Source organism: Leptonotus elevatus, chromosome 1 (genome assembly GCF_054856555.1).
Source record: "Leptonotus elevatus isolate MCC_2025b chromosome 1, RoL_Lele_1.0, whole genome shotgun sequence".
NCBI lineage: Eukaryota > Metazoa > Chordata > Actinopteri > Syngnathiformes > Syngnathidae > Leptonotus > Leptonotus elevatus.
The window spans coordinates 53396430-53423684 of record NC_141239.1 but is presented as its reverse complement, the minus strand read 5'-3'; the positions used below and the strand labels follow the sequence as shown (position 1 = coordinate 53423684).

At 37.8% G+C, this 27255-nt stretch overlaps 1 protein-coding gene across 1 annotated transcript in view; it reads right to left on the bottom strand.

The window, feature by feature from the left end:
* The window catches only part of trpm4a (transient receptor potential cation channel, subfamily M, member 4a), a 45165-nt gene extending 18128 nt beyond the window's left edge, over positions 1-27037 (bottom strand). Inside the window, exons 1-7 of the mRNA XM_086069779.1 lie at positions 26916-27037; positions 19561-19622; positions 13271-13448; positions 10549-10729; positions 7617-7786; positions 7247-7424; positions 6065-6129 (exon numbers count right to left, since the gene is read on the bottom strand). Coding sequence (XP_085925905.1) covers positions 6065-6129; positions 7247-7424; positions 7617-7786; positions 10549-10729; positions 13271-13448; positions 19561-19622; positions 26916-26987 — 906 coding nt within the window. The 5' untranslated portion in view covers positions 26988-27037. The remainder of the gene's footprint in view (positions 1-6064; positions 6130-7246; positions 7425-7616; positions 7787-10548; positions 10730-13270; positions 13449-19560; positions 19623-26915) is intronic.
* Between the last annotated feature and the right edge of the window lie 218 nt (positions 27038-27255).

The window sequence follows — 27255 nt, the reverse complement described above, 5'->3', positions numbered from 1 at the left end:
AGACAGATATTGACATAAGTAATATTTGCAGCGGTACCTTCACAGATACGCGCACGCATTCACGCACATAGTAATTATGAAACTATACGATGACGCCTGACGTCAAGCGCAAAAAACCCACACATCTATCCCAATTAAAGTTTAGCAGTTTTTGTTGTTATTGTGGTGTTTAAAATAGCAAAACTGTAGGTGGTTTGTGACAGGAGGGTTTACACTTGACTTTCGTTAGCGTCACCATAAGTTCCCACTTTCTCATCGCTTCTTCACGATTCATGTAAGTCACATATTTTGGTTTCTAAACGGCATATTTTGCCAAAAGGTGCGTAATTTTCAGGCCTGTCGATGTTTACCAACGCGGAACCTTTCAAATGAGCTTCCAGCCAAGTTAGCTTTGGACACTGGCAACGCTAAATTTCAACGCTTGTCCCCTCGCACACGACATGAAGATTAAATTAACACTTCCTGCGAAACCTACAAAATAAAAGTACATTCATATTCCAACTGTGCGAACAGCTTTATTATTTATATGATAGGGTGACCAAACGTCCTCTTTTGTGTTATGGTTATCTAAAGGTTGGTTGCAACAAAACCCCTAACTAACGTCAAGGGACCGTTCCCTCTGAGTTATACCGGAACATTAGCATGTTGTCGCATGATAACCGCCATACAACGATATGTTTGGTTGACCATCTGATTTACATTACAGTAGTGCAGATATATTTTGTATTACATTATTTGTATTTTTTTGTGTTACTGTGCTATTCTTAAGTATTTGTATACGTATCTAAAATCATGTGTATACAAATTAAAGGCTAACGCTGCTATGGGAGGTGTTATGTGCACGCTCATGATAGTATATCCATAATTTTGCTTTGGCGCATGGACTGAATCAACTATTATGTTAGTTTATGACCAGCAGAGGGAGCCTTCCAAGGAATTCTCTCACTCTCTCCTGCTCTCTCTCTCTCTCTCTCTCTCTCTCTCTCTCTCTCTCTCTCTCTCTCTCTCTCTCTCTCTCTCTCTCTCTCTCTCTCTCTCTCTCTCTCTCTCTCTCTCACACACACACACACACCTTTATTCACACAAAGCAGTATACAAAACTCTCGATGGTCGATAAACATTTGTGCTTGTGTAAAACACACACACAGTAAAACATAAGAGAAAAGAACAGCAAGGGAATTTTACAATTCCATTGCCAATTACATTCAGTCTTACAAAACACACTTCCCTAGAAAAAGTCCACATTGGTAGTTTTTACATGCCCCCAATAAGACTGTTGCATATTTTATTTTAGCGCCTGCTATTGGCCATGTAAATTATCTGAAATAAACTGACCAAAACTAAATATAAATGCAATTGGAGTAGACAAGTATCAAACCGGGGTAGCTTTGGTCAGAGACAAGCATCTAACCAACTGTGCTAATCAGCCGATGAGTGTACTGCCCTCACCCTCAACCATTCGTATCCCGCGGTTGGGACGACGTGACGAGCAGTGTAAAAAAAAAAAGGGGGTTGTTCATTTTCGCTCCCAAAGAAAGGAGAGTTCTTGTCTTAAAAAAAAATGTAGATTTTATTTTTACTGTCAACACCGTATGTCTTTCCACACTGCTGTTCTTTGTAACGCCTTACTATACATGGCGATGCGTAGTTTTTTGCAAAAAAAATTTTGTAAGTGGACGAAACATTTAGCTACATTTAAAAATTACAAAAATGTTCAAGTAATACGGAAGATAACATTCTCGTTCAAATTGAGAATGTAACGACTAGCTGTGAATTCACAGCTCCAGTTTGAAATTCAACCCTCCATCACTGATTGGCCAGTTTGCCTGTCATCATCGTGTGTAACGCAGGACGATCGCTTCTCATTAACTCAAATCTGCTTACGCAGATTTCAACTGCTTATTAGGGAAGCGGCCGCAGCGGCATTAGCAGTCGTCTTTGTTGTCAGCAGAAGAAGCTCAACAAGTTACAGCTCGTCGTTGTTCCCATTGGAATTACTTTTTCTTGTCTACATTTCCGAAAAGGTAAGGAAAAACACACCATCTGCTTTTTTTTAAGTGCAATTTGTGTTTCCACTGCAGTCGGGCTTAGAGGTATTTTTTATGTAATTTGGATACAAACAGTAGTGAAAATGTCCTTTGTGTTTGCCTTTGCAATTACATTTGGGGTTGTTTTTAAATGTATTTAGAGTTTTGGTTACCCGGACGAAAGTCATTTGGACCTGAAAACACTTTCTTTACATGCTCGCAGTTTGTCGCAATTAGGACAAACCACGTGGTAGCATTCTTAGCAATGATATGTATACTTAGCACTTTTCCCAGACTTGTTGGTACAACAGTACGCCACACAGTGTGACAGTTACACGGTCAGTAGAGGCAGTAAGTAACGGCAAAACGCCATGTAGAAATCACTCTGTTCATGTAAAATGGCCGCCAGTGTGACCGCTTACTCGCCATAGAGAGAAGAAAAGCCAACGGCAGCAACCGTGTGTCCACTCACTACACGCCTCTAACATTGGTTTATCTGTGGCATTTTCACATTATCTGTCTCCACAGCGAAAATGCCACATTGTGTGTTGTACGGTTGTATCGTTAAGTCTGAGAGAAACGCCACGTGTACATTTCATTACTAGGGCAATGTAAAATGTCTGCCCTATTCGCACACTCGGCGTGACTTCACCATGACGTCCCTTGTGACAAACGGGCGCAGCACAATCCTTATACAGTAATTCAGCTGTGCTTCGTCCCATGTTACTCAAAATTCAAACTCTGCACACATCGACTTGGCAATCTACCATTCTTAACAGAAAATGTATTTTCATGAGGTCAATCGACATAATAAAAATGTTTGCTGCAAATGTAAGTCTGTTTTCACTGTTCCTTGATTGCTTTTAACCTCTTCTCTCCCCTTTTCTTCTTACGAGGCATAATGAAGTAGGGCTGCATGATATTGGAAAAACATGCGATATAGTTGCTGAATATAGCGATATCGATATTATTGCGATATTTAACATGTACCTAAAGAATTTTTATTATCTAATGAAAGAATTACATTTTTTCATGCAGCAAAATAAGCTAACTCAATGTATTCTTAGTTAATTAATTGTAAATACTTCTCCATAACTATTGGTGGTGCACATTTTAGTTGTCCGACTGGTCAAATTCAGATAAAAGCATAAAATTCCATATGAAACTTATTGCATGTCTTTGCGATATGCATAGATGTAGTTATTTTTTCAATATATTGTGCAGCCCTACAATGAAGGACTGCAGATGTGGCTTAAAATTCTTCCTAGCGCTACTAATTAAAAAAAAATAATCTTAAACTATTATATCCCTGGAAAATGCTGCATAGCCATTCGACAGCACTTTCCTCAGACACAAGTGGTCAACTACTGCAATCCGTGACATTCTTTTGATTTTTCATTGCAACAGGTATGTATTTGCTCACAATGAGTTCACAGAGATTAGCAAGACAGGCCTACACAAACAGGTGGAGGCGCGTGCGGCGAGTGATCCTAAAAGTGAAAGGGACTACAAGCAGAGATGCAAGCTGAGGCTGCACAAGTTAGGTGGCATCAGGAGCAGCTACTACCGACAGAAGAGACCAGAGAGCAGGCAGTGTCAACAAGTTCAGTCATCAGCTCTGAAGAGGACAGCAGTGTTGGTTCTGCATCAGATCTAGAGATGTGGATAATACAAATAACCCCTGCCACATGGACAACAACCCTGAATGCTCATTCAGTAACTTTTTACAACAGTGGGCCATAAAACACCATATTCCACACTCTGCTCTTGATGACCTTCTTGTAGGACTAAAGGGGAATGGTCATCCAGCATTACCTTCAACATCCAGAATACTTTTATGAACTCCCCAAAAAATCAGGTCAACTACACTATCAGGAATGAAGTATGTCCACCTAGTGTTAAGGAGAGCTGTTGAAGAACAACTCAGCCACTACCCAGAGAAGGCACTGAGAAATCTGAACACACTGGAGTTGTCTCTGAACATTGACGGCCTTCCACTATTCAAAAGTAGCAATATCACTCTGTGGCCTGTCTTGTGTGCCATTCACCTCACTCCAACACGTTTTCCCTGTAACATTAACATCTGGTCCTTCCAAACCGACAGATTTGAAGTTTCTCAATGATGTGGTTAGAGAAATGCAAGATCTTCTTAAAAATTGAATTCAAGGGGAAACTGTTGTGATGCGTTGTGTTTTATGTGATGCACCAGTCAAAGCAATGGTCAAAGCAACCAAACTGTGCACAGGATACAATGGGTGTGACAAATGTACACAGAGAGGACATTGGGTGGATGGACGTGTAACATATCCTGAGGTTGAAAATGTCCTGCGAACCAATAGACATACACAGACAGTAAATGAAACTTTGGCTTAATAATTATGGTCAAGTTTTTCTTTTTAATCTTAAAGTGGCTTACCAGAAACCGGGTTACAAATTAAACGTGAGAGTGAATCCGCAATAACTGAACTGCAAAGTAGTGAGGGAACAATGTATTGATAAGTTGTTTGAGGTGGTCTGAAAAAAAATGGAGTGATTTGTCATACTAGTTATGTTCAAACTTTTGTTTCTTGGTCTGTTTAGATCAGCTGCGAACGAATGAGGGCAGTCTGGGCAAAACCTCTGCCCTGACCCCATCTCGACCAGACCTCCCTCCATCTCCTCTCGCCTACTGTTATTGCAGTGTGCAAAAGTCTTCCACATTTTTTCTTTTTTGTATTGTGGCAGCAAATTATTTAATAATATTTTATTTTTCAAAGTTGCTTGTGTATTCATTATTCATCTTATGTCAAGACTCATAAATACATTTGTAATCAATTATTCAAAGTAATTTGTAATACCAAGAAACATTTTAAAATAAAAATATGAAAACATTAGGGGAACCAAAAATAACTGAAATCAAATGTAAAAAGAACGTTAGTAGAAGCTTGTGTGTAACCAAACCAAAAAGTAACACTTAGAGAACAGCATGTAACGTTCCAGAGATGTAAAAAAAAACTTTCCATTGCAACCATGGAGCGCCCAAATTGCAGCCAAACATAACCTTTAGAAAACGTTACTAACGTTCCTGGAAAACGTTTCAAGACTTGAATTGTTTGTAGGGCATTTTCTTACGTCCTGTTTCCGGCGTCCGGGGTTTTATAAATTCATGAAAATGTCCGGTTGGCATTGCGTGACTAATAGGAGGTGAAGTACACTGTAACTGCGACTGGTACCACAATTTCAAGGCCGGGGCAAGTGTCCTCTTTTTTGGGGGGAAATGGGAATATGGTCACCCTAACATATGACATTTTCGCCTGTCAAAAAGCGCAGACAGCGCACACGTTTCTTTTCTCCGAATGGACAAATAGGAGCGGATGTTAATTTTAAGACTTTGGTCATTATAATTTTAGACTTGGGATGAAATTATGGGTGTTTTTAAGACATTTAAGGCCTAAAATTAAAGTTTCAGAATTTTAGATTTTTTAAATACTTTTTTAGACCCCGTGGGAACCCTGCTTTCACTTTGCACGGTAGAGTTTTAAGTTCAATTTCTAGATTCAGCTAAAACTGTGTTAACTTACAATGGTTTTCTGATGTGTTGCTGATCGTTAACACAATTATGCCAGTCGGTACTGCCTGAGGGTCGAAGGTCACAAGCATTCAATATTGGCTTTCGGCCTTGTCGCTTCCGTGCAGAAATTTCTCCAGATTCTTTGGATTTTTTGATGATGTTAGATTAGAACTCTTAATGAGTAGTGAGGTGACTAGAGCTAGATTGTTGTGTCACTGTGAGCTGTCCTGGCTTGGCCTATCTATCTGCACTCTGGCGCACTTATCCAGTTGAAACCAGTTAAGTTGTACACACCCTCCCAACTTGGAATTGTTTTTTTGTTTTTTTAATTACAATGCAAAGACTGTTAAACTATCCTTAAGATCAGCGAGATGACGACAATGCTTATGGAGCAAATACTAAAAAAGCCTTTGGATTTTGGTGTGTGTGTGTGTGTGTGCGTGTGTGTGTGGGGGTGTGTGCGTGTGCGTGCGTGTGGTGTTCACACCTCTAGCATGCTGGCATCTCCTGAGATGAGCATACATATCACCGGGATTTCAATACTGCCACTACCTGTCAAGAGAGATGGAAGCCAGTGATAAAGTGAAGTTGAGAGAGAGAGAGAGGATAGAATGGGACAGGAGATTTGAACTGTTTCTCCCATTGAGCATTATAAGGATTGTGATGTCTGCAAGTGACAATTGCGACATTCTGGCATTCTCACATGCACAACTTCATACACGTTGAGACCACCAACAGGGCGCTAGTGGAACAGCATAAGGAGTGTGACAATTTCCTCAATAGGACAATTTTGTTATTTTTAATAAACAATAATCACCACTTTAATCATCATTTGTGAATTGGATTTGCTCACAATTACATTGCCTTGTAATTTGAAGTTTACATTATTACAGTACATGGATGTGTATGTTAATAGACTATTTGTTTAACAATGAGAAACATTAAGGTGTATAAATAAAACTATACTAAATTCAGTGATATTGGACGCAACTTTTTAGTTAACTTTTTTTTCTTAATTTATATTGATTTGCTGATTAAACTGAAAATAACCGAATTAAAAATTCATCTTTAATGTTTCAGCGTTTTTATGTATTTATTGAACAATTGTATTAATCATGTGTGGTACTGGACCCCTGCATGAACACACAACACATGAAAATATATAAACCGTAATGATTTTTCTGGAAATATGGATTTCCACTGCCACATCACATCTATAAATAGGCGCGTGACTTTAACGTCTGCATTTTTTTGTTTTTGCTAATTTTCGTTGTTTCATCAATTATATTACTTGAATGGAAGAGAACCCTATTCAAATGCTTTATGCTGTAGACCATAGCTTTTTACATGTTAAAATGTAAATTATTTTGTGGGTCTTTTATGGACTGATACTAATGTTTGAGTTAAGCCCAGGCACTTGACATTCAAGTGGAATAACATTTATATCCACTGCCTGTTACTCCACATGGCTGGCATAGATAGATGAACAAATATACATTGTTTGTAGTGAATAAATCATGTTTGTACCAATTGATGTAATTTAATTATTTCCTGTATTTCCTGAAAATCTGTCATGGCACAGTGGTTGGGAATCATTGGCTCAAGTTAAGAGTTTTTTGTTTGCAAACAAGTCCAGCATAAATCCCATTCATTCAAATGGGTGCCTTACCCCAAATGCCAGTGCGCTGATGTGAAATATAATCCTCCAGATTGCCACGGAAGGCTGTCTCTCCTCCTCTTCTACCAGTGCTGCCATCATCCACCAGCAGGAAAGCCTGGCAGTTGCTGTCCAGGCAGCAGGTGTCATGTGATGTGTTCTGGACATAGTAGCAAGCAGGGAAGCTTCCCTTCAAGTACGCAAGAGAGGATATTTAGAATCTGGAGGGTCAACGTTTAGTCTCACACTTGATGTGCAATCACATGAGACATTTCTTTCAAAATATATATTTTTTATAATAATTTCAAGGAAGAGACCATTTGAACTCCAGGTGCCTGCAGGATAGAACAAGCCCATTATTTTGCACAATTATAAGGCATACCTGTGCATTTACAAGCTGCTGCCTGTTGTGCACGACGCCCCAGGGTGCAAGGCCCACGGCTATGACTTTCTTCTTAGAGAGAGCTGGAGCTGCAGCATCATGGTCCCTCACCGCCTCACCTACGCAGCGGGCTACGCCTTCCCGGAGACCCCCCGTCAAGATCCAGGCCCCTGGATAACAAAACGTTCTTAAATTGAGGTAACTTTTCACATTGAAATGAATGGAAATTCAATTAATCCGTTCCAGCCCCCAAATTACATTTTATGATAGATATTAGGGGTGGGAATCTTTGAATTTCTCATGATTCGATTCCGATTTTTGGGCCTGCGATTCGATTCACAATCTATTTTCGATTAGGAACTATTTTTGATTCAAAATGATTTGATTGACAATGATTTATGCTTCAATCTATAGATGTGCAAGGAATTGTAATGATCGACTCCAGTCTGACTCGCTAATGCTAATTAGCGTGCTACTCGCGGCACTTTTATCACTCAAAAGAACGGCTCCACCCTGGAAAAAAAAACTTTTATTGGAATAACTTGATCGTGACTTTTTCCTTTTACTCTCTAATGTGGCTACAACTTAACAGTGTATTAGACCATGTGGAACCACACTGCCCCTCAGTGGCCAAACCGGGTACAACATGAACAGCGCTCCAAATAAAGGCACACACAGTCAAAGGCAAGACAGTATTAAATAATTTAAATAAAATCAATTTTGGGACATTTAAAATCGATTCTGAATTGTACTAAATGAGAATTGCGATTCTTATGAGAATTGATTTTTTGGCACACCCCTAATGTATATATATATATATATAATTTTTTCCCCTAATTTTAATTGGAGTGTGGTTGAAAATAAATACAGTACAACATAAAAATAAGTGAAAATACTTAATTACTATGAAGAAATCCCACACTGAACCAACAAGTACTTATAGTGCTTTAACTTTACGTGAAAAGGTGAGAACAACAGCTCCTCAACTGGAAGAGTTTTATGTCTTTTTTTCCTTTTCCAATTTAAGAGATACTCCAATACAGTAAATAACATAGTATCATACATACCGTCAAATGGTTTTACCACATTCATCAGAAATCTAGGCAACTGCTTTGGTGATAAAGACCACACACACACACACACACCCAATGTTAACGGCACAACACGACAACTACCTCGGACGTTTACAGCCTTTAATTAGCCTGATTAAGAGTTAAAAAAAAAAATCTGCCCAACTGTGGCAATGAGTTATGCACAGAGCCAATGATGGTTAAACTAACTTGAATAGCGCAAGACGCACAGTATGATCCGTCCGCTCACCCATGCTGAGAAGGTTCATAAAACAATACCTGTTTGTAACTAGAGGCATATTTTCCACCAAAATTTCGCTGGTAACTCGGAAAGTTCGTAAAACAGGTCGTTCGTAACTTGAGCTTCCACTGTATCTTAAAATTTACAATTATGAAAAAAGACAAGACAGTCAAATGGTATCTCAAGGGATTACTATGATTATTGTTATATACTTGTTATATACTTACTGTACAGTGGCTTGCAAAAGTATCCATTACCCTTATACCTTTTCCCATTTTATGTCTGCTCTTAATTTTGAAGTTGAAGAGAGACGATACATATAGTAGTTTTCAAGTTATTTCACAAACAAATATCAGAAAAGAAAAAAAACAATTTGCTGATGAAACCTCTAAGTAAAATCCAGTGTAAATGCTTCCAGAAGTCAGTTAATGTTAAAAAAGAAAATACCAACAGGTTCCAAACTATTCGTATCCTCTCTCATTAAAGGCATGTTTGTTGCTTATCATTGTCAAATTGTATCCATTATACATGTTGTTGCACATTAGTGATGAACAAGTTTTTATACGTTCCAAAACGTTACCACACCCATTTCTCCGTCAATTTCACCATGCCTATTTTTTCATTTGCTTACCCTTTTCTACCTGGCAGCCACAGTCACTTAATTAGCTCAACCAGCATTGCTTATGTTCACACGCCTACAGTTCTGAAATGCTGCCAGCCCAGCAAAACTTTTTTGCTACTTGTTCAGGCTCAGGCTTTAGACTGCCTGGTTTGATTTGATTTGCCATGAAAAATGTTCACGTGTGGGCACAGCCGCGTGTCAAGGCCTTTTCACACTGCACTTAGCAGGGCACAGCACATCATTGACAAACACATCCATTATGTATGTGCTACGAGGGCGTGACAACAGAATGACAAGTCGTGTCACTTAATGACTATTTGTCTAGACAAGAGAGTATTTTAGGAGTCTATCTGCAATCGGCAACAGCGTGAGCTTCAGGTCATTTCCTAACTGGCTATACTGTAGTTCCATTTCAGGTCACAATCATGGAGGCCATGGCTCAGCCAACCTCATTGTTGACCACCCACAGTATAGTTTGCAAGCTTAATTCATTAAATTCCATTAAAGTCTATAGTCACTCTTTGGAATCAAAACGTTCTGTGCCAAGGACGAGTTTTCTCGTTTTTAACATGTTTTCATGGAGAGGGGTTGATGAAGGGTCTGATGGTGTTCTTGAACTTGAGCTGTTTGCCTACTAATTACAGTGGGTGAAGGAGGACGTTATAATTGTCATAAAAGGAAAAATATTAGCGGCAAAGTCAGTGTTCTGCTTGATATGTTTGTTGAGACAAAAATAATAATTCCGGATTATGTGACAAGTAGCTGAACTTTGAAATATTTAACAATGTTCTTCTGATGATTAGTTAAAAGCAGGACAAGGTACTCAAACTTTTTTTTTCCTGGTGAAAGAAGAGTCTATTCTTTAGTTGATAGATTTGATGTATAAATAATACCTTTGAGGACATTCTGGAGTCAGAAAGCAAGCGTACTATCATGTTAATGCCAAAAAAGATCATGTGCATTGTGCATGCGCAGTGGTTTCTACTGAACTTTTCTTACCTGTGCTCTGTGCAGCCCGAACCAGACCGTTCCTCAGGACCTCTCTCACCCACGTTTTAACGTTCTCGCAGCCTTCACCCCCCACCACGGACACCAGCAAATTGGGTGAGGGCAAAGCCCAGTATGTTGTCATCAGGGTGTAGATGGTCTGAGGTTGTGTGTCACATGACAGCCGCAGAAACTAGACAGGAAAAAAGAGATCAACAACTGTGGTGATGGCCTGTGACTGGAAGATATCTTGATGGGAACAAATAACTATTAGAAATGTTACATTTTTTCATTTTGGTTTCATGTCAAAACTGCATGGAGTATTTGATTATCATAGTGAAGCCGTAATAAAAAGTAGTAAATTGCTATCAAAATGGGCCTCAACAATCCTGAGTAAGAATAAACATGACTCACTGTCCTTGAAATTGAGTCTCAAGACCATTTTTGAGGAGTCTGCCTCAACATCAGCTGTACTCAAATATAAAAGTATTTGGACTCCTTTAGACTAGTCAAGATGAAAACTGCAGGGAGAGTACTATACACTAAATATTTGTCAACAATTTCATGACAGAAGAGACTGAATAGGTGAAATCCTATTGTTAATGCAAATTCAATAAAATATACGTCTTTGTAGTTTTTATCCATCCGTTATGAGGCTCACGTGTGTGATGTAGCCTAACCCAGCTGACTTCTGGCGAGAGGCAGGGTACACCGAAGACTGGTCGCCAGCCATTAGGGTTAGTGTTTTTATCTACATTTAATCCAAAAAAGTTCATACATTTAAAGGGTTGGGGATTATTTTCTTTCTCATACTTCTAAAATGGTTCGCACTATAGTTTGTACAGCTCTGGAGTCTGTTTATGTCATGGTTTGGGTTGGGTTATGGTTAGTTTTGTTTAGGGATGCACGATAATATCGGTGGCCGATAAATATCGGCAATTATCAACCAATTTGACGTCAAACAGATAATAAAGAAATCTGCAGATAATTATCGGCAATTATCAATCAATTTGTCATCACACAGATAGACCCGATAATACAGAAGTCCGAAGAAACAGTTGGTCCATCTGTTGTGGTTGTGGCTCAAGTTGCGCTTAACTCCTCAACCCCTCCCCTTCTCCTATGGTAGTGTTGTATATTTGTGACGTCATAATGCGCACAACGGACCTTGTGTGTGACAGAAGATGCATCATGGCAACATGGCAGTCGCCAGTGTGGACTTTCTTAACTGTGTCTCCCCAAAATGTTACCCTTGCAATTTTGTGTTGCATTTTTAAAACATGGCTGTTTTGTTTTGGCAAACTCAAGATGAGTTACTGGTTGTCTTTGAAGCAGAGATATCAATAACATTCAGCTTTATGGTGCTTTGCACAATGTTTCAATGTATTTGTACATGTTAGCCTTATAGTAGGACTCAAAAGTATATTTGTATTCAAGTTAATTTTGCAAACAATTATTGGCTTATTTATCGGTTATCCACATCAGCACTTTCTAAATTATTGGTTTATCGGTATCGGTTGAAAATAGCATTATCGTGCATCCTTAGTTTTGTTGTTTGTTTTTGTCATGGGTTGGGTTTAGTTAGTTTTTTGTTTGATTTTGTCCTCAAGTTACTTTAGTTTCTGTCATGATCTGTTCAGTGTTCTGTTTTCCTCGTGTGTCAACCAATCAGTGCCCTCGGCCACTTGTGTCTTGCCCAGGTGTGTTCTCATTATGTTAATCAGTGTTTGTGTATTTAGCCTCCTGTTTCCTGTCAGTCCGTTGTCTGATGAACACAGTTGTGACGTCTTGTTGTTACGCCTTGTCTTGTCATCCTTGTCTTGTCATCCTTGTCTTGTCATCCTTGTCTTGTCATCCTTGTCTTGTCATCCTTGTCTTGTCATCCTTGTCATCCTTGTCTTGTCATCCTCTTGCCTAATTTTGCTTTATTTTGGATTATGGACTTTGTTGTTTTCTTGTTTGCCGCCTGTTCCGGGTTCTACCCCGAGTTTTGATTTAATTAAAAACATTTTGACTTCATTCCTCTGCCTCCCTGCACTCAGCCAACACCCCAAAATAACCGTTTAGGTTTTGAGAATTACTATGCATGTATAGAAAACGTAGTGGAAAAAAATGTTATTAGTTGATTTTTAAAGTGCAATTTTATATTTTTGGTAGTTCCAAATACCTATGACTTAAAAATTTGTGCCTTTACACACAATCACTGTGATCAATTATAATGCACAACATATGTATTGTAAAAGGATAGTTCATAAAATATGAAGATTTTATTTATAATTGTGTTGCTTTACACTAAAACAAAGGGAAAAACACTGACTTTTTAATTACATTTATTGTCATGATTTCACTGGTCTGGCCCACCCGATGTCAAATTTAAAAAATCCGAGTGACTGTTTGTAATAACTGCAATTTATAATAGGCCACATTAAATGTGTCTCCCAAACGCAACCACACCCTTTATAATGCGAGTCACACCACAGTGATGAGTGATGCCGGCAATGGTGAATAGTTGCACGTTGACACCATATCATAACTGTGCAAATGCATGAATGAGGCAACATACTTGGAGTACCAGCTTGCTGGCTTGTGAATAGTGCAAACAATAACAATAGTTCCTGTTTATTAAAGGTTAGCCTCAACCATGTGAGTTGACATTCCTACGCAGCCAGTCTCCGACTCAGTGGGCTGGTCTATCAGCGAGAGCAAGTCTGGCTTTGTAGTCGCTGCTACTCACATAGCTGTGTCTCCGCCCAGCGCCGGCAAACTCCAACTCTCCAAAGGCATCGGTGGTACACTCGGTAGTGTGCTGCTTACTGTCCCACTCGGTGGCAATCCCATCCCCTCCGGAGTCCCTTGCGTCCAACACGTTGTGTAGGTTCCGCACGTGACCGCACTGACATAGTACTCTATTACTGTCACACAGTACACACACAAACAAACACAAATAGGCTGTTATTTTGTGGTTGTTAATATTACAAATGATGCAAAAACCTTATCAACCAACCAAGTCAAATTGGGTTCATGTTTAAACTTACAAAAAAAAATATTCAAAGCCTAAGGTATTAAACATGTCTCTTAAAGTGTGTTTTACAGATTAATGAATGTGTGTGTGAGTGTGTATGTTTGCCCAAGGGTTAAAGCACACGTTTCAATGCAAAAAAAATTTATTAAATTTTTTTTTGCAGGTGAACTGGTGCCTATCACAGATGATTATGGGCGAGAGGTAGGATACACTTGATAGCTGCTAGCCAATCTCAGGGCACATATAGACAAGGCATGCACATTCATACCTAAGGACAATTATAGTCTTCAATGAAACCCCAACAACTCTCCACTGTGTGGCCCAAATATAATTAGGGGTGTCAGGCAATTAACATTTTTATTCGTAATTAATCGCATGACTTAAATAGTTAACTCACGATTAATCGCAAATTTTATAACTGTTCTAAATGTACAATAAAATATTTTTTGTAAGTTTCATACTATTGTGGTGGAAAAATATGTTAAACTAATAGAAATATGGCTGCATCTTTTAGTCATTGATACAGTAATTTCATAATTCATGAAATTGAGTTAAAATTAAAAAGATGTGCTGTATTGTATAAAACGAGTGTGATTGATTTGTTTAGGTTATTTTTCTGCCACTAGATGGCATAATTGCATTTGTAAGACATTGGGGGCCACTCAGTGCATTTTTCTTTTCATATTAAGAGCTATCTAACCTTTAACATGAAGTAACTTGTGAAATTCTGCACATTTTTAAAGTTGTAAAATACAATTTGACCCCAGTCTCCACAAATATATGCATAATTATTAAATGTATTACTGCTAAATTTTGACATGGATGTGTCTGCTTTGTTGTGACTGGAATTCCCCCAGTACAGGCTTTCCAAGTAAGGGGCGGTCATTAATTGCACGTTAAAAAAATGTGTGACTTATCTCCATCAATTCTCTGGGAAGCTGGGAAAGCGGTAATTAGAGGTAAAATTATATCATATTCATCTTATAAAAAGAAACGGGATAAAAAAATTGAAAACGACTTGGAAAATAAAATTGACTGACGGATGAGTACGCAATAAACCCAAATAACCAAATATAGACTGACTTACAAAATACAAAAATACAGTTAGACGATATGTTATCTAAAAAGACAGTTTATAATACAACAATTGAGATACAACATCTTTGAATATAATAACAAATCAGGTAAATTTCTTGCAAACCAACTTCAACGCAATCGGGAAAAATCTCTTATAACGGCTATTAAAGGGACAACTGGTGAATGTACACAATCACCAGAAGAAATTAATCACATTTTTTAAAACTATTATCGCAACCTGTACTCAGAAACTAACAAGCCTAACCCTGAGCATATTGAGGCATTCCTCTGTAGTTTAAATATACCTCAGTTAACTACTGAATATAAATATATGTTAGATGCGCCACTTACTATAAACGAGCTGTACAGTGCTCTAGATAGTATGCCTAATGGCAGAGCACCTGGCCGGGATGGTTATCCGGCTATATTTTTTAAGCACTTCTGGTTAATGATTGCTCCATTATTCTTAAAAGTAGTAACATAAATTAAAACTAATGGTTACATACGCCCACACATGAATACTGCAGCAATTCAACTTTTATTAAAGCCAGAAAAAGACCCCCCCCTTCCATCAAATTACCATCCGATTTCACTAATAAACACTGATATTAAAATTATCGGTAAGGCTTTTGCATTTAGACTAGAAACAGTCATCTCGACAATCATTCATAGCGACCAAACAGGCTTTATTAAAGGCCGTCACTCTACTAATAATATTAGGAGGCTCTTTCACCGTATTAGCATGTCACAGCGGCATGATAAAAAGGCAGTTATTATGCATATTAAGCTTTCGACAAAGTTAACTGGTCCTTCCTCTTTGCTGTTTTAAATAAATTTGGCTTTGTGAAGTCATTTATTCACTGGGTGTCAGTATTATATGATTCTCCTAAAGCTACAGTTACTACTAATGGGATTATATCTCAGAGTTTTACTCTACAGAGAGGCACAAGACAGGGATGCCCACTGTCCCCTTTATTATTTGCAATATTTATTGAGCCGCTTGCATTAGCTATACGCCAGGATAGAAGGATTCAAGGAATTCACTCTAACAGAACACAAAATTTATCTATATGCCGATGATATTTTACTTTATTTAGAAAAGCCTGCTATTTTGTTAGGGGAAGTATTTAACATAATAACTAAATTCTCACATTCATCAGATTATTCTATTAACTGGACAAAATCAACACTACTACCTATTACAGAAAATTCATGGAACCCTGCAAGCAAGGACCCACACTACTCATTTCCTATGGGTAATTTAAAATACTTAGGCATAAAAATCTCACCTAAATTAATTTAATTAATTTAAACTTTACTCCACTTCTGGATAGCATTTATAGTGACTTGGAGCGCTGGAATAATTTCCCTATTTCTCTAATAGGACGAATAGCCACCATTAAAATGAAAGTTTTACCCAAAATAAACACATTTTTCTCAATGATTCCATTTAAACCGTCTAATTGGTTCCAGTTGTTGGACTCAGCTGTTACAAAATTTTACTGGAATTTAAAAAAAGCAAAGATTAGTCTATCTACTCTTCAGAAAAGTAAATCCAAAGGAGGTCTAGAGGCACCAAATTGTATGCACTACTATATAGCTAATCAGCTACAATATATCATTCTATGGGCACATCCCAACAGAGATACTAACTGTTGGCTGGAACTAGAACAGAAGGATTGTAATAACTTCAGACTTCTAGATTTACTCTTTATTACAACATCGATTAAGCGACACAATTGTTTTAAAAACCCAATGATTTCTGCCACCCTCACTGCCTGGTGGCACTAGAAATTATAAAAGCCCAAGTGGAGCCCTGCGGGCTTTCTCTCCTATGGCATAACCCCGACTTTCAACTTAACCAATCGTTTTATTTAGGTGTGTGGGAGCAGAAAGGAATTTCACATCTCCACCATCTTTTCTCAGGTAATATGTTTATATCATATTTGCTCCAAAAATACAAACTCACGCACATACAAAATAAATAAAATAAATAAATAAAAAAGAGAGAGAGAGCAATGATGATGACATGCAGAATCGGTAAAATTACCGATTGAACAATACTGAGCTCTCTCAAAAAAAGAAAGAGAAAAATAAATAAATAAAAATTAGAGGCGTTTCAAACTTTAAATTAATTTAAAGTTAACACACTAATTTTGACACACAATATAATATAACATAATATAATGCAGCACAGTGAATGACTCTTATCTTCTTATCACAACACATTGGTTTGAAGCCTTGGTAAATGGACTGCTTTTTATAGCGCTTTATCTTCACCATATAGTGCTCAAAGCGCTTTGCAAAGTCTCACATTCACCCATTCACACGCACGCACACACCCCCCCCCCCCCACACACACACACACACACACACTCATACACCAGTGGTCAAAGCCTTCCTACGAGGAGTTTACATGTTCTGTGTTGTGTGGGTTTTCTCCAGGTACCCCAGTTTCCAACCACATTCTAAAAAACATGCAAGTTGTGGAAATTCTAAATTGTCCTTATGTCTTATCGTGAGACCCCACAGAGGATAAGTGACATAAAAAATGGATGGATGCAAGTGTCATATGTCTGGTCATGTTGTCATGTCATATTTCTGGTCATCATGCTCATGACATTAAATCATATATTATGTTTAAACGTACATCATGTATATTATAGCATTAAAACTAAATAAATAAATAAAACTAAATTATATAATTTGACTGACAATCAGAATTAGGGTTGGCCATTAATAATCGCATTCCAAAATGTTATGATAGTGCCAAACATAATTGTTAAAAAAAAAACTCACAAAAACACACATTTTGTCTATCTATTGAGTTTGTTCTATAAACTATTCACAGGTGCGTCTATGAAAAGTGACCACGAGGAAAGAATTATTCCTATCTGTCATGTTTAGGTTCTGTGGGGTTGAATTTTTGTTTGGTTTTGAGTGTTCTTGTTGATTTTTTGTCTGTGTGATCTGTGTTTTGTTATGTTGTCCCTGTATCCTTCCCTTGTCTCATCAAGGTTTATGTGGTCCACCTGTGTTTGCTTGCCCTTCTTCGTGTGTCATCCAATCAGTGTCCTCAACCACTTGTACCTTGCCCAGGTGTGTCTAATCATGTCAATTAGTGTTGGTGTATTGAGGCTCCGTCCAGACAAAAGTAAAGCCGTTCGTTCCTCAAACAAATCTCCCACACACAGAAGCATTTCAAGACTTGCGTGTGTCTAAAAGAAGACGTTGAGGACAATTAACAACTGTAATGTATATGCCAAGTCTGGAGTGGCGCTGTAGCGCAGCCACAGGGAGTTAACGGAAAGTGACGAAGCATAGAAGAAGATTCAGCGATGAAGACGAACACTTTTTTTTCTAACCTATTGCAATCTACAGAACAAACATGACTTTGCATTTATTAGCGATGGGCATGACAGTTCTTTTAAGCAAACTGAATCTTTAGAATCAGTTCATTAAAAAGGACCGCTCAAAAGATTCGTTCATCGAATCGGTCGTCTACGTCGTCGTTGAGCTGCGACCATTACGTCATCACTGGAGGAGTATCCTGCATATGGTGTCCAGGCGGACGCGTAGGGGGCGCGTTTTGAAATCTATCCACTCTGGAGCCCAGTTTCAAAAGTGATCGGTTTCAAGCTCCGAAACCGAGCCATCGTGTGGACAAACGGCCTAAAACGGTAAGAAGCTTGTGAGGATACATTTAAACTGGCTTTCGTGTGGACGACATGGCCGTAGTCTCCTGTCTTTTGTTCAGTCCTCCTCAGTCTATTATTGATGCCACTGTGTATTTTGATGTCATGCCTTGTAGTTTTAAACTTTGTTGTTTTGTTTGCTGGTCAGTACTGGGTTTTCCACCTTTTTTTTGTTTAATTAAAAGAACTTCTGCCTCCTCACCACTGCTTCCCTGCACTTGGGTCACCAACCACACCAAACATAACACCATCACATTGAAACTGTATTGATCATTATGTTATGTTTAAATCCCGATTTAACACTTATTTTTACATTCTGGCATTTAGTTTAACTACTCATAGGCCTGTACTTCACTTCTCTTCTCTTCCCTCTTCCTCTCCTTCTGAAGCGCTGACTGAATCTGAGGCTCTTGCTGTATGGATTCTGCACTAGCCGACTGTGACCAAATTTGACATGAACCTCTTATTCGAACTAGTTGCCATGAAGGATTCTGCACTGACTGACTTGACTGGCCTAGGTCCTGGGAGGCATCTACCTGCGACGCTTCATTTAATTTAATGGACTCTAATGCTGTTTTAGTTATCATTGTTTAGCATCTTAGTATCTGTTAAATGTTGCCCTCTTGTCATTGCAGCAGGATCATCCTGGAAAGCGGATTCCCTCCTTTTTTTTGTTTTCTTGCTTAATTGGGGGTTTAGATCAGAGGTTGTTGCTAATTTTTGTCAACTGTGGGCTTGTGAAGCTCTTTCAGACATGTTTGCGATTTCAGGGCTATACTGTACAAATACAATTAACTTGACTTCAAACTGATTTGTCAGACCACATATTTTCAGAAAAAAATACAAGTTCACTGCCGCATACTTGCAGTTCGTCACATACGGATTTGCATGTTTGCTGATTTTTTTCCTCTCGTATTTTTAGAGATATATATTTTTTAAACTTTTATTTATGTGCGTGCGTGTGTACTGTAATCGCTGGCATCAGGCCAAAACCTCATAAGTCACAATTTGCAAAATAAATATATAGATAGATAGATAGATAGATAGATACTTTTGGTCAATGACATTTTTACGAAAAATTTACCAATGTTAAGTGTTGAAAAATGGGTTTTTCTTTTTGTTGCAACGTTCATTGTTGAAAAAAAAACATGTCTTTGGGGTCTCTTGAAAAATTATGATTTTGGAGGTACAACATTTTGGCCCGATGCATTTATAGCAACAGATATTTACCTGGTAACATCTTCAACAAAGGTGGTGCACTCTCGCTTCTTGATGAGCTTGGGGATCCAACTCTGAGCAGAAGAATGATCTTGATCAAGGAGCAAGTCCAAAATAATGATAAATAATAATAAATCTTGTTCAAGATACATTTATGAGTATAAACACAGTAAAAGCTTTACGGACATGCATATTTGTATATTATCAACTTACAACTTATGAATATTAATATTTATGAATGTGTACCAGTGAAATTCACAAAATGCAAAAAGGGTATGTAATAATAATGTATACATTAGCTATTTCCATAATCATCATCTGGAAAGTATATCCATGTTGTAGCCAAAATGAAGACATGAAATATACCTAGACCTTCATCTTGTCTTGGCAGCTAATTTTTCAGATGCCGTAGGCTACATTGGTTTAACATTGTGTGTTGTGGGGACAAAACAAGCATGTTTACAGTCAAACATCTTTCATTATTAGCTAATAATGAAGGGCACCTGTATATGTTCTTTAAAAGCCCCATAAGTAGCTTAAAACATAGGGTTACGATATAAAATATCCTTGAAGGTGCATTGTGCCGTTCACAAAGGTAATATTAAAGCGTTTTCTACATCATGCATGCTCCACCAATGCCCAAATGAGTACAAAGTGCCCTGAGTTTTTATTATTTATAAAAAAATTTACTCCAACTGTGCCTATCATCTTGTATTTTCCCATTAAAAAAACAGGGTAAAAGATTTTTGTTTTATTTGAATTTGATATTAATAGTAGTAGTAGTAGTAGTTCCAAATTCAACTGATAGATGTGCTTGCAAAGTTTGTGAAACCTGCAGGCATGGTCAGACTTTTTGTATAAAATATTAAAATAAACTTATTAAATGTTTAGTCTTACCCAAATCTACGATGCTGACATTGAAAATAATGGACTTGAACAAAAATAAATATAAAATTGTCATTCATTTTTGAACAAAAGTTAAGTCTAAGCAAAACTCAGATTTCATGGGTGCAAAATTATGTGAACCTCTCACTTAATCAGACATTGCATCTCCTTTTGCAATGATAACTTCATCCAAACACTTTATTTAGTGACTTATCAGTCTTTCATATCTACTTTGGAGAATTTTTGCCACTCATCCTTGCAAAATACAGCCAATTGGGAGAGGTTAAATGGGCATCTAGCATAAAGTGCCCGCTTCAGGTCCTGCCACAGTATTTTGAAAGAATTTAAGGCAGGATTTTGACTGGGCACATCCAGAACATGAATCTTGTTGTTCTTCGGACATTCCTTGGTTGTATTGCTGGAATGCTTTGGATTATTGTCATGTTGCATGATCCATCTTCTACCAGGCTGTAACTTCACAAAAGACAGCTTCAGGTTATGTTCCAGGATTTTACAATATTACTCAGAATTCATGATTCCCTGGATTATGTGGAGTTGTCCAGCTCCTGAGGATGAAAAATCAGCCCAGAATTTAACATTCTCACCAACCTGCTTCACTGTAGCTGAAGGTTCTTTTTCTGGTATGTAGTGTTGACTTTTCACCAAACATGACAGTTTTAGTTGTGACCAAACAGTTCAATTTTGGACTCATCTGTCCACAGAAAGGACTTCCAAAAAAGCTTCAGGTTTGTCCAGGTACTCTCTGGTAAAGTTGAGATGTCCAGCTTTGATCTTTTTTGTGAGCAGAGGCTTCTACCTAGCAATTCTTCCATGAAAGTCTTGTCAATTGACTTTTCTTCTGATTGTTGAAGCATGCACATGTGTCCCAGATGCAGCAAAATAGGTCTGCAAATCCCTCAATGTGATGTTCGAGTTTGCTTTTTACCTAAATTATCATTTTACTTGTGGTTCTTGCTGATATTTTAGAAGGTTGTCCACTTCTAGGCTGGATTGTAGTAATTTTCAGTGTTCTCTAGTTGCAGATGATCTGCTTCACAGTGGAATGATGAAGCAATTTTTTTTTGATGATTTTATAGCTTTCCCCAGACAGATGTGCTGTCACTACTCACTTCCTGAGGTCCCCTGAGATTTCTCTTCCTCTCAGCATGACTGACCTGTATGGGTTTACCTAGGTAAGACTAAAGCAGGGAGAATCAAGGATGCATCTGTCAAGGAAGGACGCATCTGTACTTGCTCCTGAACTCGCTCGTGACTTCCAACTATTTTGTTGACATTGGGATTTTTTATTACATTGTTGTAATATGCCTGGCGGAAAAAGAGCTGACGAAATTGAAGAGATAAAATCTTCTCTTGCAAAACTCAAAGAAATGGTCAACGAAATACTTGAAATGAAAAAGAGCATCGAGCAACTTCTGCAGGAAATTCAGCAGTCAAAAGAGACACAAGAAAAAGATCGACGCATTGTCACTTTGGAACAAAAAGTGGATGATTTGGAAAATAATCTTCGAATCAACAATGTGATAGTTACAGTTATAAAAATTAAACCGTGCCGTGGCCCTCGGGCAAGAGCTGCGGCCGGCACAAGTGCAGTTGATTCTGACCAAGCTTCAGCGAACGAGCCTGTGGAACAGCAAGTAACAACTCAATTTAGAGATTTGGGATTAATTGTGGATCCAGCGCACATTCAGATGTGCTTTTCGCTTCCAGCTTGGGGGACACGACCACCGGCAGTTCTGATCAGGTTTGTTGACAGAAAGAAAAAGATTGCTTTTTTGAGAGACACCTACAAGCTTAAAGGTAAACATGTCTACGTCAATGAATATCTCACAAAACTAAATGCTAACATTGTCAGAAGGGCGTGACAATTGATAAGGAATGGATTTATCGACAACACATGAACAAAAGACTTTCGGATCTTCATCCAAACAAAAGAAGACTCATCTTCTAAGAAGAAAATGCGGATTGTGAAAAGAGTGGAAGAATTGGCGGAGTTTGAGAGACAATAACTGCTATCAGTAACTCACATCATTAAATTGTGGATTATGTTTTACCCAAATACAATTATTGTAACATATTACTAATCAACCCAAAACTGGAGCTGTTACGATTTGAATAATGCAAGTATAGCATATGATTACTTGCTGACACTGCCAAGCTTAACTTTTGTTTATACACCTGCATTGATAACATGTATTGCTGTTCCTGTAAGGAGTGAACGTTGCTGTGGACGCAATGGGCAGAATGGCAGCCAATCTACTCTTCTGGAAGCCACAACATGTGTGAAAGCTGATCCAAGGTCGGCGAAGGCGCTACTGGTGAAGAAGCATGCGGTCGCCTTGGCTGCTCGCCTGGTGGGCCTATTGGTGGCGTCCGGGAACCGTAAATCGGCTCCAAATGATTGGTACTAGCTGCAATTTATACACGGACATTACTCAAGATGAACTCAGCGAGGAGTGTGCAGACTTAAGTCTGGGATTGATAACAATATGAATCAATGACTATCATAATCAATGTATATGATGAGTATAGTAAGAATTGATGGGGACGGGATACTAATAAGCCATTGCTTCTACCCGTCAGCCCTTCTTTCGGATGTCAATGTTGCAAATTATATTATGTGATCGATGTAACCTGTAATAATGTGTCCAAAAGGAAAAAATGAATAAAACAAAACAAAGTGATGTGGTTTTGTCTCCGTTTCAGTCAGTGATGCACAATTTCTTTGCTAAACCTCTCATTTTATTGGTCCATTTCAGTGGTTAGTTGAGCTACCAATTTGTCCTACCTGATCTTACTTGACTGCTTGTTTTAAGCAATGCAGCTCAGGGTTCACTTACTTTTGTACCTACATGAATTAACGAAAAACTATTTTTAATTAAGTTTTGACTACACGATTACAAAAAAAAAGAACAATGCATTGAAATGCTAAACCTACACCTGTTATTTCATATAAAATGTAATGGTTCAGATTAAGCAACAAAATCAGGTTGAAACAATTGGAAAGTCCAAATTGCTCAAGAGGTTCACAAACTTTTGAGCAGCACTGTATACAGTAAACAATTGCACCCCCGTAGGGATGCCATTATACGGAATATATATATATATATATATATATATATATATATATATATGAAACCTGAACGGCCAAAGCAAATCTTGTGTTGCCTACAGTGCACTTTTTGCACCTACAGTAAGTTTAATACATTGATTTTTCTACTGCGTTTTCACGAATGTTCTGCTTCTACTGCAAAAATGACCAATAAATGTGGGAGAAGCTCTAAATACACATTTCATTGGTAAAAATGTGAATATACATTTTCAATTCTTCCCGAGTGCTACTCAAAAGATTCGTCTGCATCATGTTGTCAGAATCATCAACAATATGAAAGTTAAAGCCCATCAAAAAAAAAAATGCTGTCAAATGTAAGCCTAACTTCTGCAAGGCACGATTCTTGGATAATATACTCCGAATGATTGATGTGAAGTTCTTTCTTTGCTAGGCTCTCATTACCCCATACACGGATCGTAGGGTAAAACGCGCACTGTTAAGTGTTTTCAACAAAAATAATAACATAATTTGTCAGTAACAACGTAGTTACTGAACATGAGTGGCCAGAATTGATCCCAAGCAATAGTCCTGTATTTTTTCTAGTGTTGTTCCGATACCGATACTGGTATCGGCAGAGGCTCCGATACTGCATTAAAACAGTGTTATCGGTGAGTACTAACAAGTAACATGTCGATACAATTAATTCTGACGCTAATATAGGATTTTGGATGCAGCAGCTTGTGTTTTGCACTGATGTGGAACATGTTCACTGCATGCCGAGCTAACATATCCTATTGGCTCTTGAATGCTCTGAACCAATGGCAGGACAGCTTTTCCATGTTGAATTTTGTTTTATTTTATTTGGTATGGTATGGGCATCGGCCGATATGGCAAAGCTGGGTATCGGAATCGGTATCGGGGCCCAAAAACTGGTATCGGAACAATGCTATTTTTTTCCAAAATTACACATGACTGATACTGATGATCACACAGTACGACTCAGTCTTACAAGTGAAGAGCAGCCAGGTATAATGTTGGTGCTTCTGATTCACTTGTTGTCAACAATAAATGCACTACTGGTCAAACGATGAAGAATTTTATATATACATATATATATATTGACACCGGCACTTTTTTCCCACTTAAAACACCGTGTAGAATACACAACAAATGAACCACATCGATAGCACAAATGGGTGGAACACAAAGGCAGGACGGGAGTGATTACACACGGGAAAAGAAGGGCAGCATTGATAAGATCAGATGAAACCAATAAATAAAGGAGAAAAGGCACAAATAATTTTATGGCTGACGCACAGAGGATCATAAATAAACATCAAGCAAGCAAAAACAACAAACACTGCAAAGAGACTGTGACAGTTGCCCACTGTAATTTGATTGAAGGTTAATTTTGTTTTTCAAGAGACACACCCATGAACAAAAGATCAGGTCATGAGGGTCATGAATGTGAAATTCTGCAATGTACATATGGACTGGTTTCCTGGAAAGACGCAATGCAATCCAAATAAAAAACGAGTCATTCACCGCCAAATAAATCAGGATCAAATCATTCTGCTAGATCCTAGTCATATAGCAAATAATTTCCACGTTATTAACGGCCACCTTATTGCATACAGTTAGCATACTTTACTATAGTTGTTGTTGTTGTTCTCACAACGTGCAATCGCTACAAGCATTTAACGAAATTTCCTTGATCGACCATGATGGAAACTGCATGATTAGTACATTAATAGTTTTTGTTTGTTTGTTTGTTTTTCGGTTTAATCAGCATTGGCAAAGGAGTTGTGCCATTGACGAAGACAACAAACTACAACTACTGTACAATTAATTCCACATCATCAACAGAACATATTAGAAATTAAATTAATTAAATGACATCATAACAGGTTGAGTTATATCAGTTTAATTCAAAAAGTAAAACTTATTTTTTATAGAGTCATTAAACACATGAGACTAAAAATTGGTTTGAGTGTTGCTTATGTAATGTCCAAATGTCCAAAGTTTTTGTTAGCAGTAAGCTTTGATCTTCTTTTTTAAATGAAATATTTCACTGTGTAGTGAGTGTATAATTCAATGGTTTCATTTTTTGACTTGACAATATATACCGTGTGTGAAATTAAATTTTGAGTCCATGATAATAATTCAATACATTGTAATTCATTGCTAAAGGCCAGTTGAGTGGTCTGTATTGGAATTCCACTGATGTAGACAGTATTTCACATGATTGTCTAACATGAAATTGGAGACCCCGAGACCAGACAAACATAATAAAATAAGTGAGGGGAGGGCACATTGCACAAACAAACAGGCAAGAAAGGGAAGTAAGTCGTAAGATGAGTTATCAGCTGTTCAAGTTCAAGCTGTTAAAAAGAAAAGAGTTTAGTGGACGTCAGGACAAGCAGGAAAAAAGTTCAATGCCATTCAAGTTGAGGCATGAGTGCAACCCAACCAAAGTGCCTGCGAGTGTGATTAATAAAGAAGTTGTGAAGCAGAAGTAAGTCATTGGGACTCTCATTGAGGACTGGTTCAACCTGTTTGCCCACCCACTTTTGCTGTGCTCCTTTTGCTTTTCCAAACTGTATTTATTTCAGGCTGGAACTCCATATCACTTTTACATTCGTGGGAATAAAATATGTTGTATTGTATAAAACTCCAAAATAAATCATACATTGATTTGAGATAATGCTACTTACTACTTGTTATAGAAAAAAATGACCCCCAAAAATGCATGGGGGAAAGAATTGTTCTTAATTTTCTTACCCTATTTCTGTTAATTGTGTACTGCAATTGATTAGTTTCAGGTTTTGAATTTTTTTAAATATAATAATAATCTGATAGAATATTGATCACTACAAAATTTAAATAAAATACATTTATAAATGTATCGTTTAAAAAGTATAATAGGCATGAATATTTTGTGCTCTTATAAAAAACGGAGGATGCCAAAAATAACATTGAAAAATCCTCCACCTGCACAAGGTTGAAGGTCAAGTAGATGTGGTAAATCGCTACACACACAAAAATGTGGATTTTTATTTTTCCTAAGCATAATTAGTGTTATGGAGAATATGTATTATATTTTATGAGTTAATGTAATGTTGCACATGCTATCTGATGGGAAAGTGACATGATGGAAAGTTGACCTCTCTTGTGTATGTTTACTACTGGAATAAGACTACTGCTCTACTTCGAAAAGCTATTGAAATCTTGCTGCTTTCAAGCAATGTGTAACAATGCTCAATGTTGACGTGGCAAAATCCTTAATCTAAAAATTTAACTGAAATGACGTCGTCATCACAATGCTGGCTAAATGACTGTCAAACATCACTTTATAACACTACAGAAAAATAATTAAGTGACAGTGATTTGTTGAGGTGGTCAGGTCACATACCTGAACTTTCTCTTTCTTAATTTCTGACTTTCCACGACCGCTGCCTTCGTCCACCTTGTCAGCCTTCTTCATCCTGGCTTGTGTGCTCTGCCTTTCTCTGTCTCATGTCTGCCGCAGACTGGTAGGGAATCCTGACAGCCTCGCCCCGGCTGTGATGTCACCTACTACTCAGCCTGTAAAACAAACTAGGCGTGACAACTCATTATCAATTATACATTTCAACAGTAGAAATCTCCACAATAACTTTATAGCAATTAAAGGTTTATCTGGGTAAACATACACAATTTAATATTATTGCTTTCTTAGAGACTTGGCTTGACGATGAAGAAGAAGGAGAAAT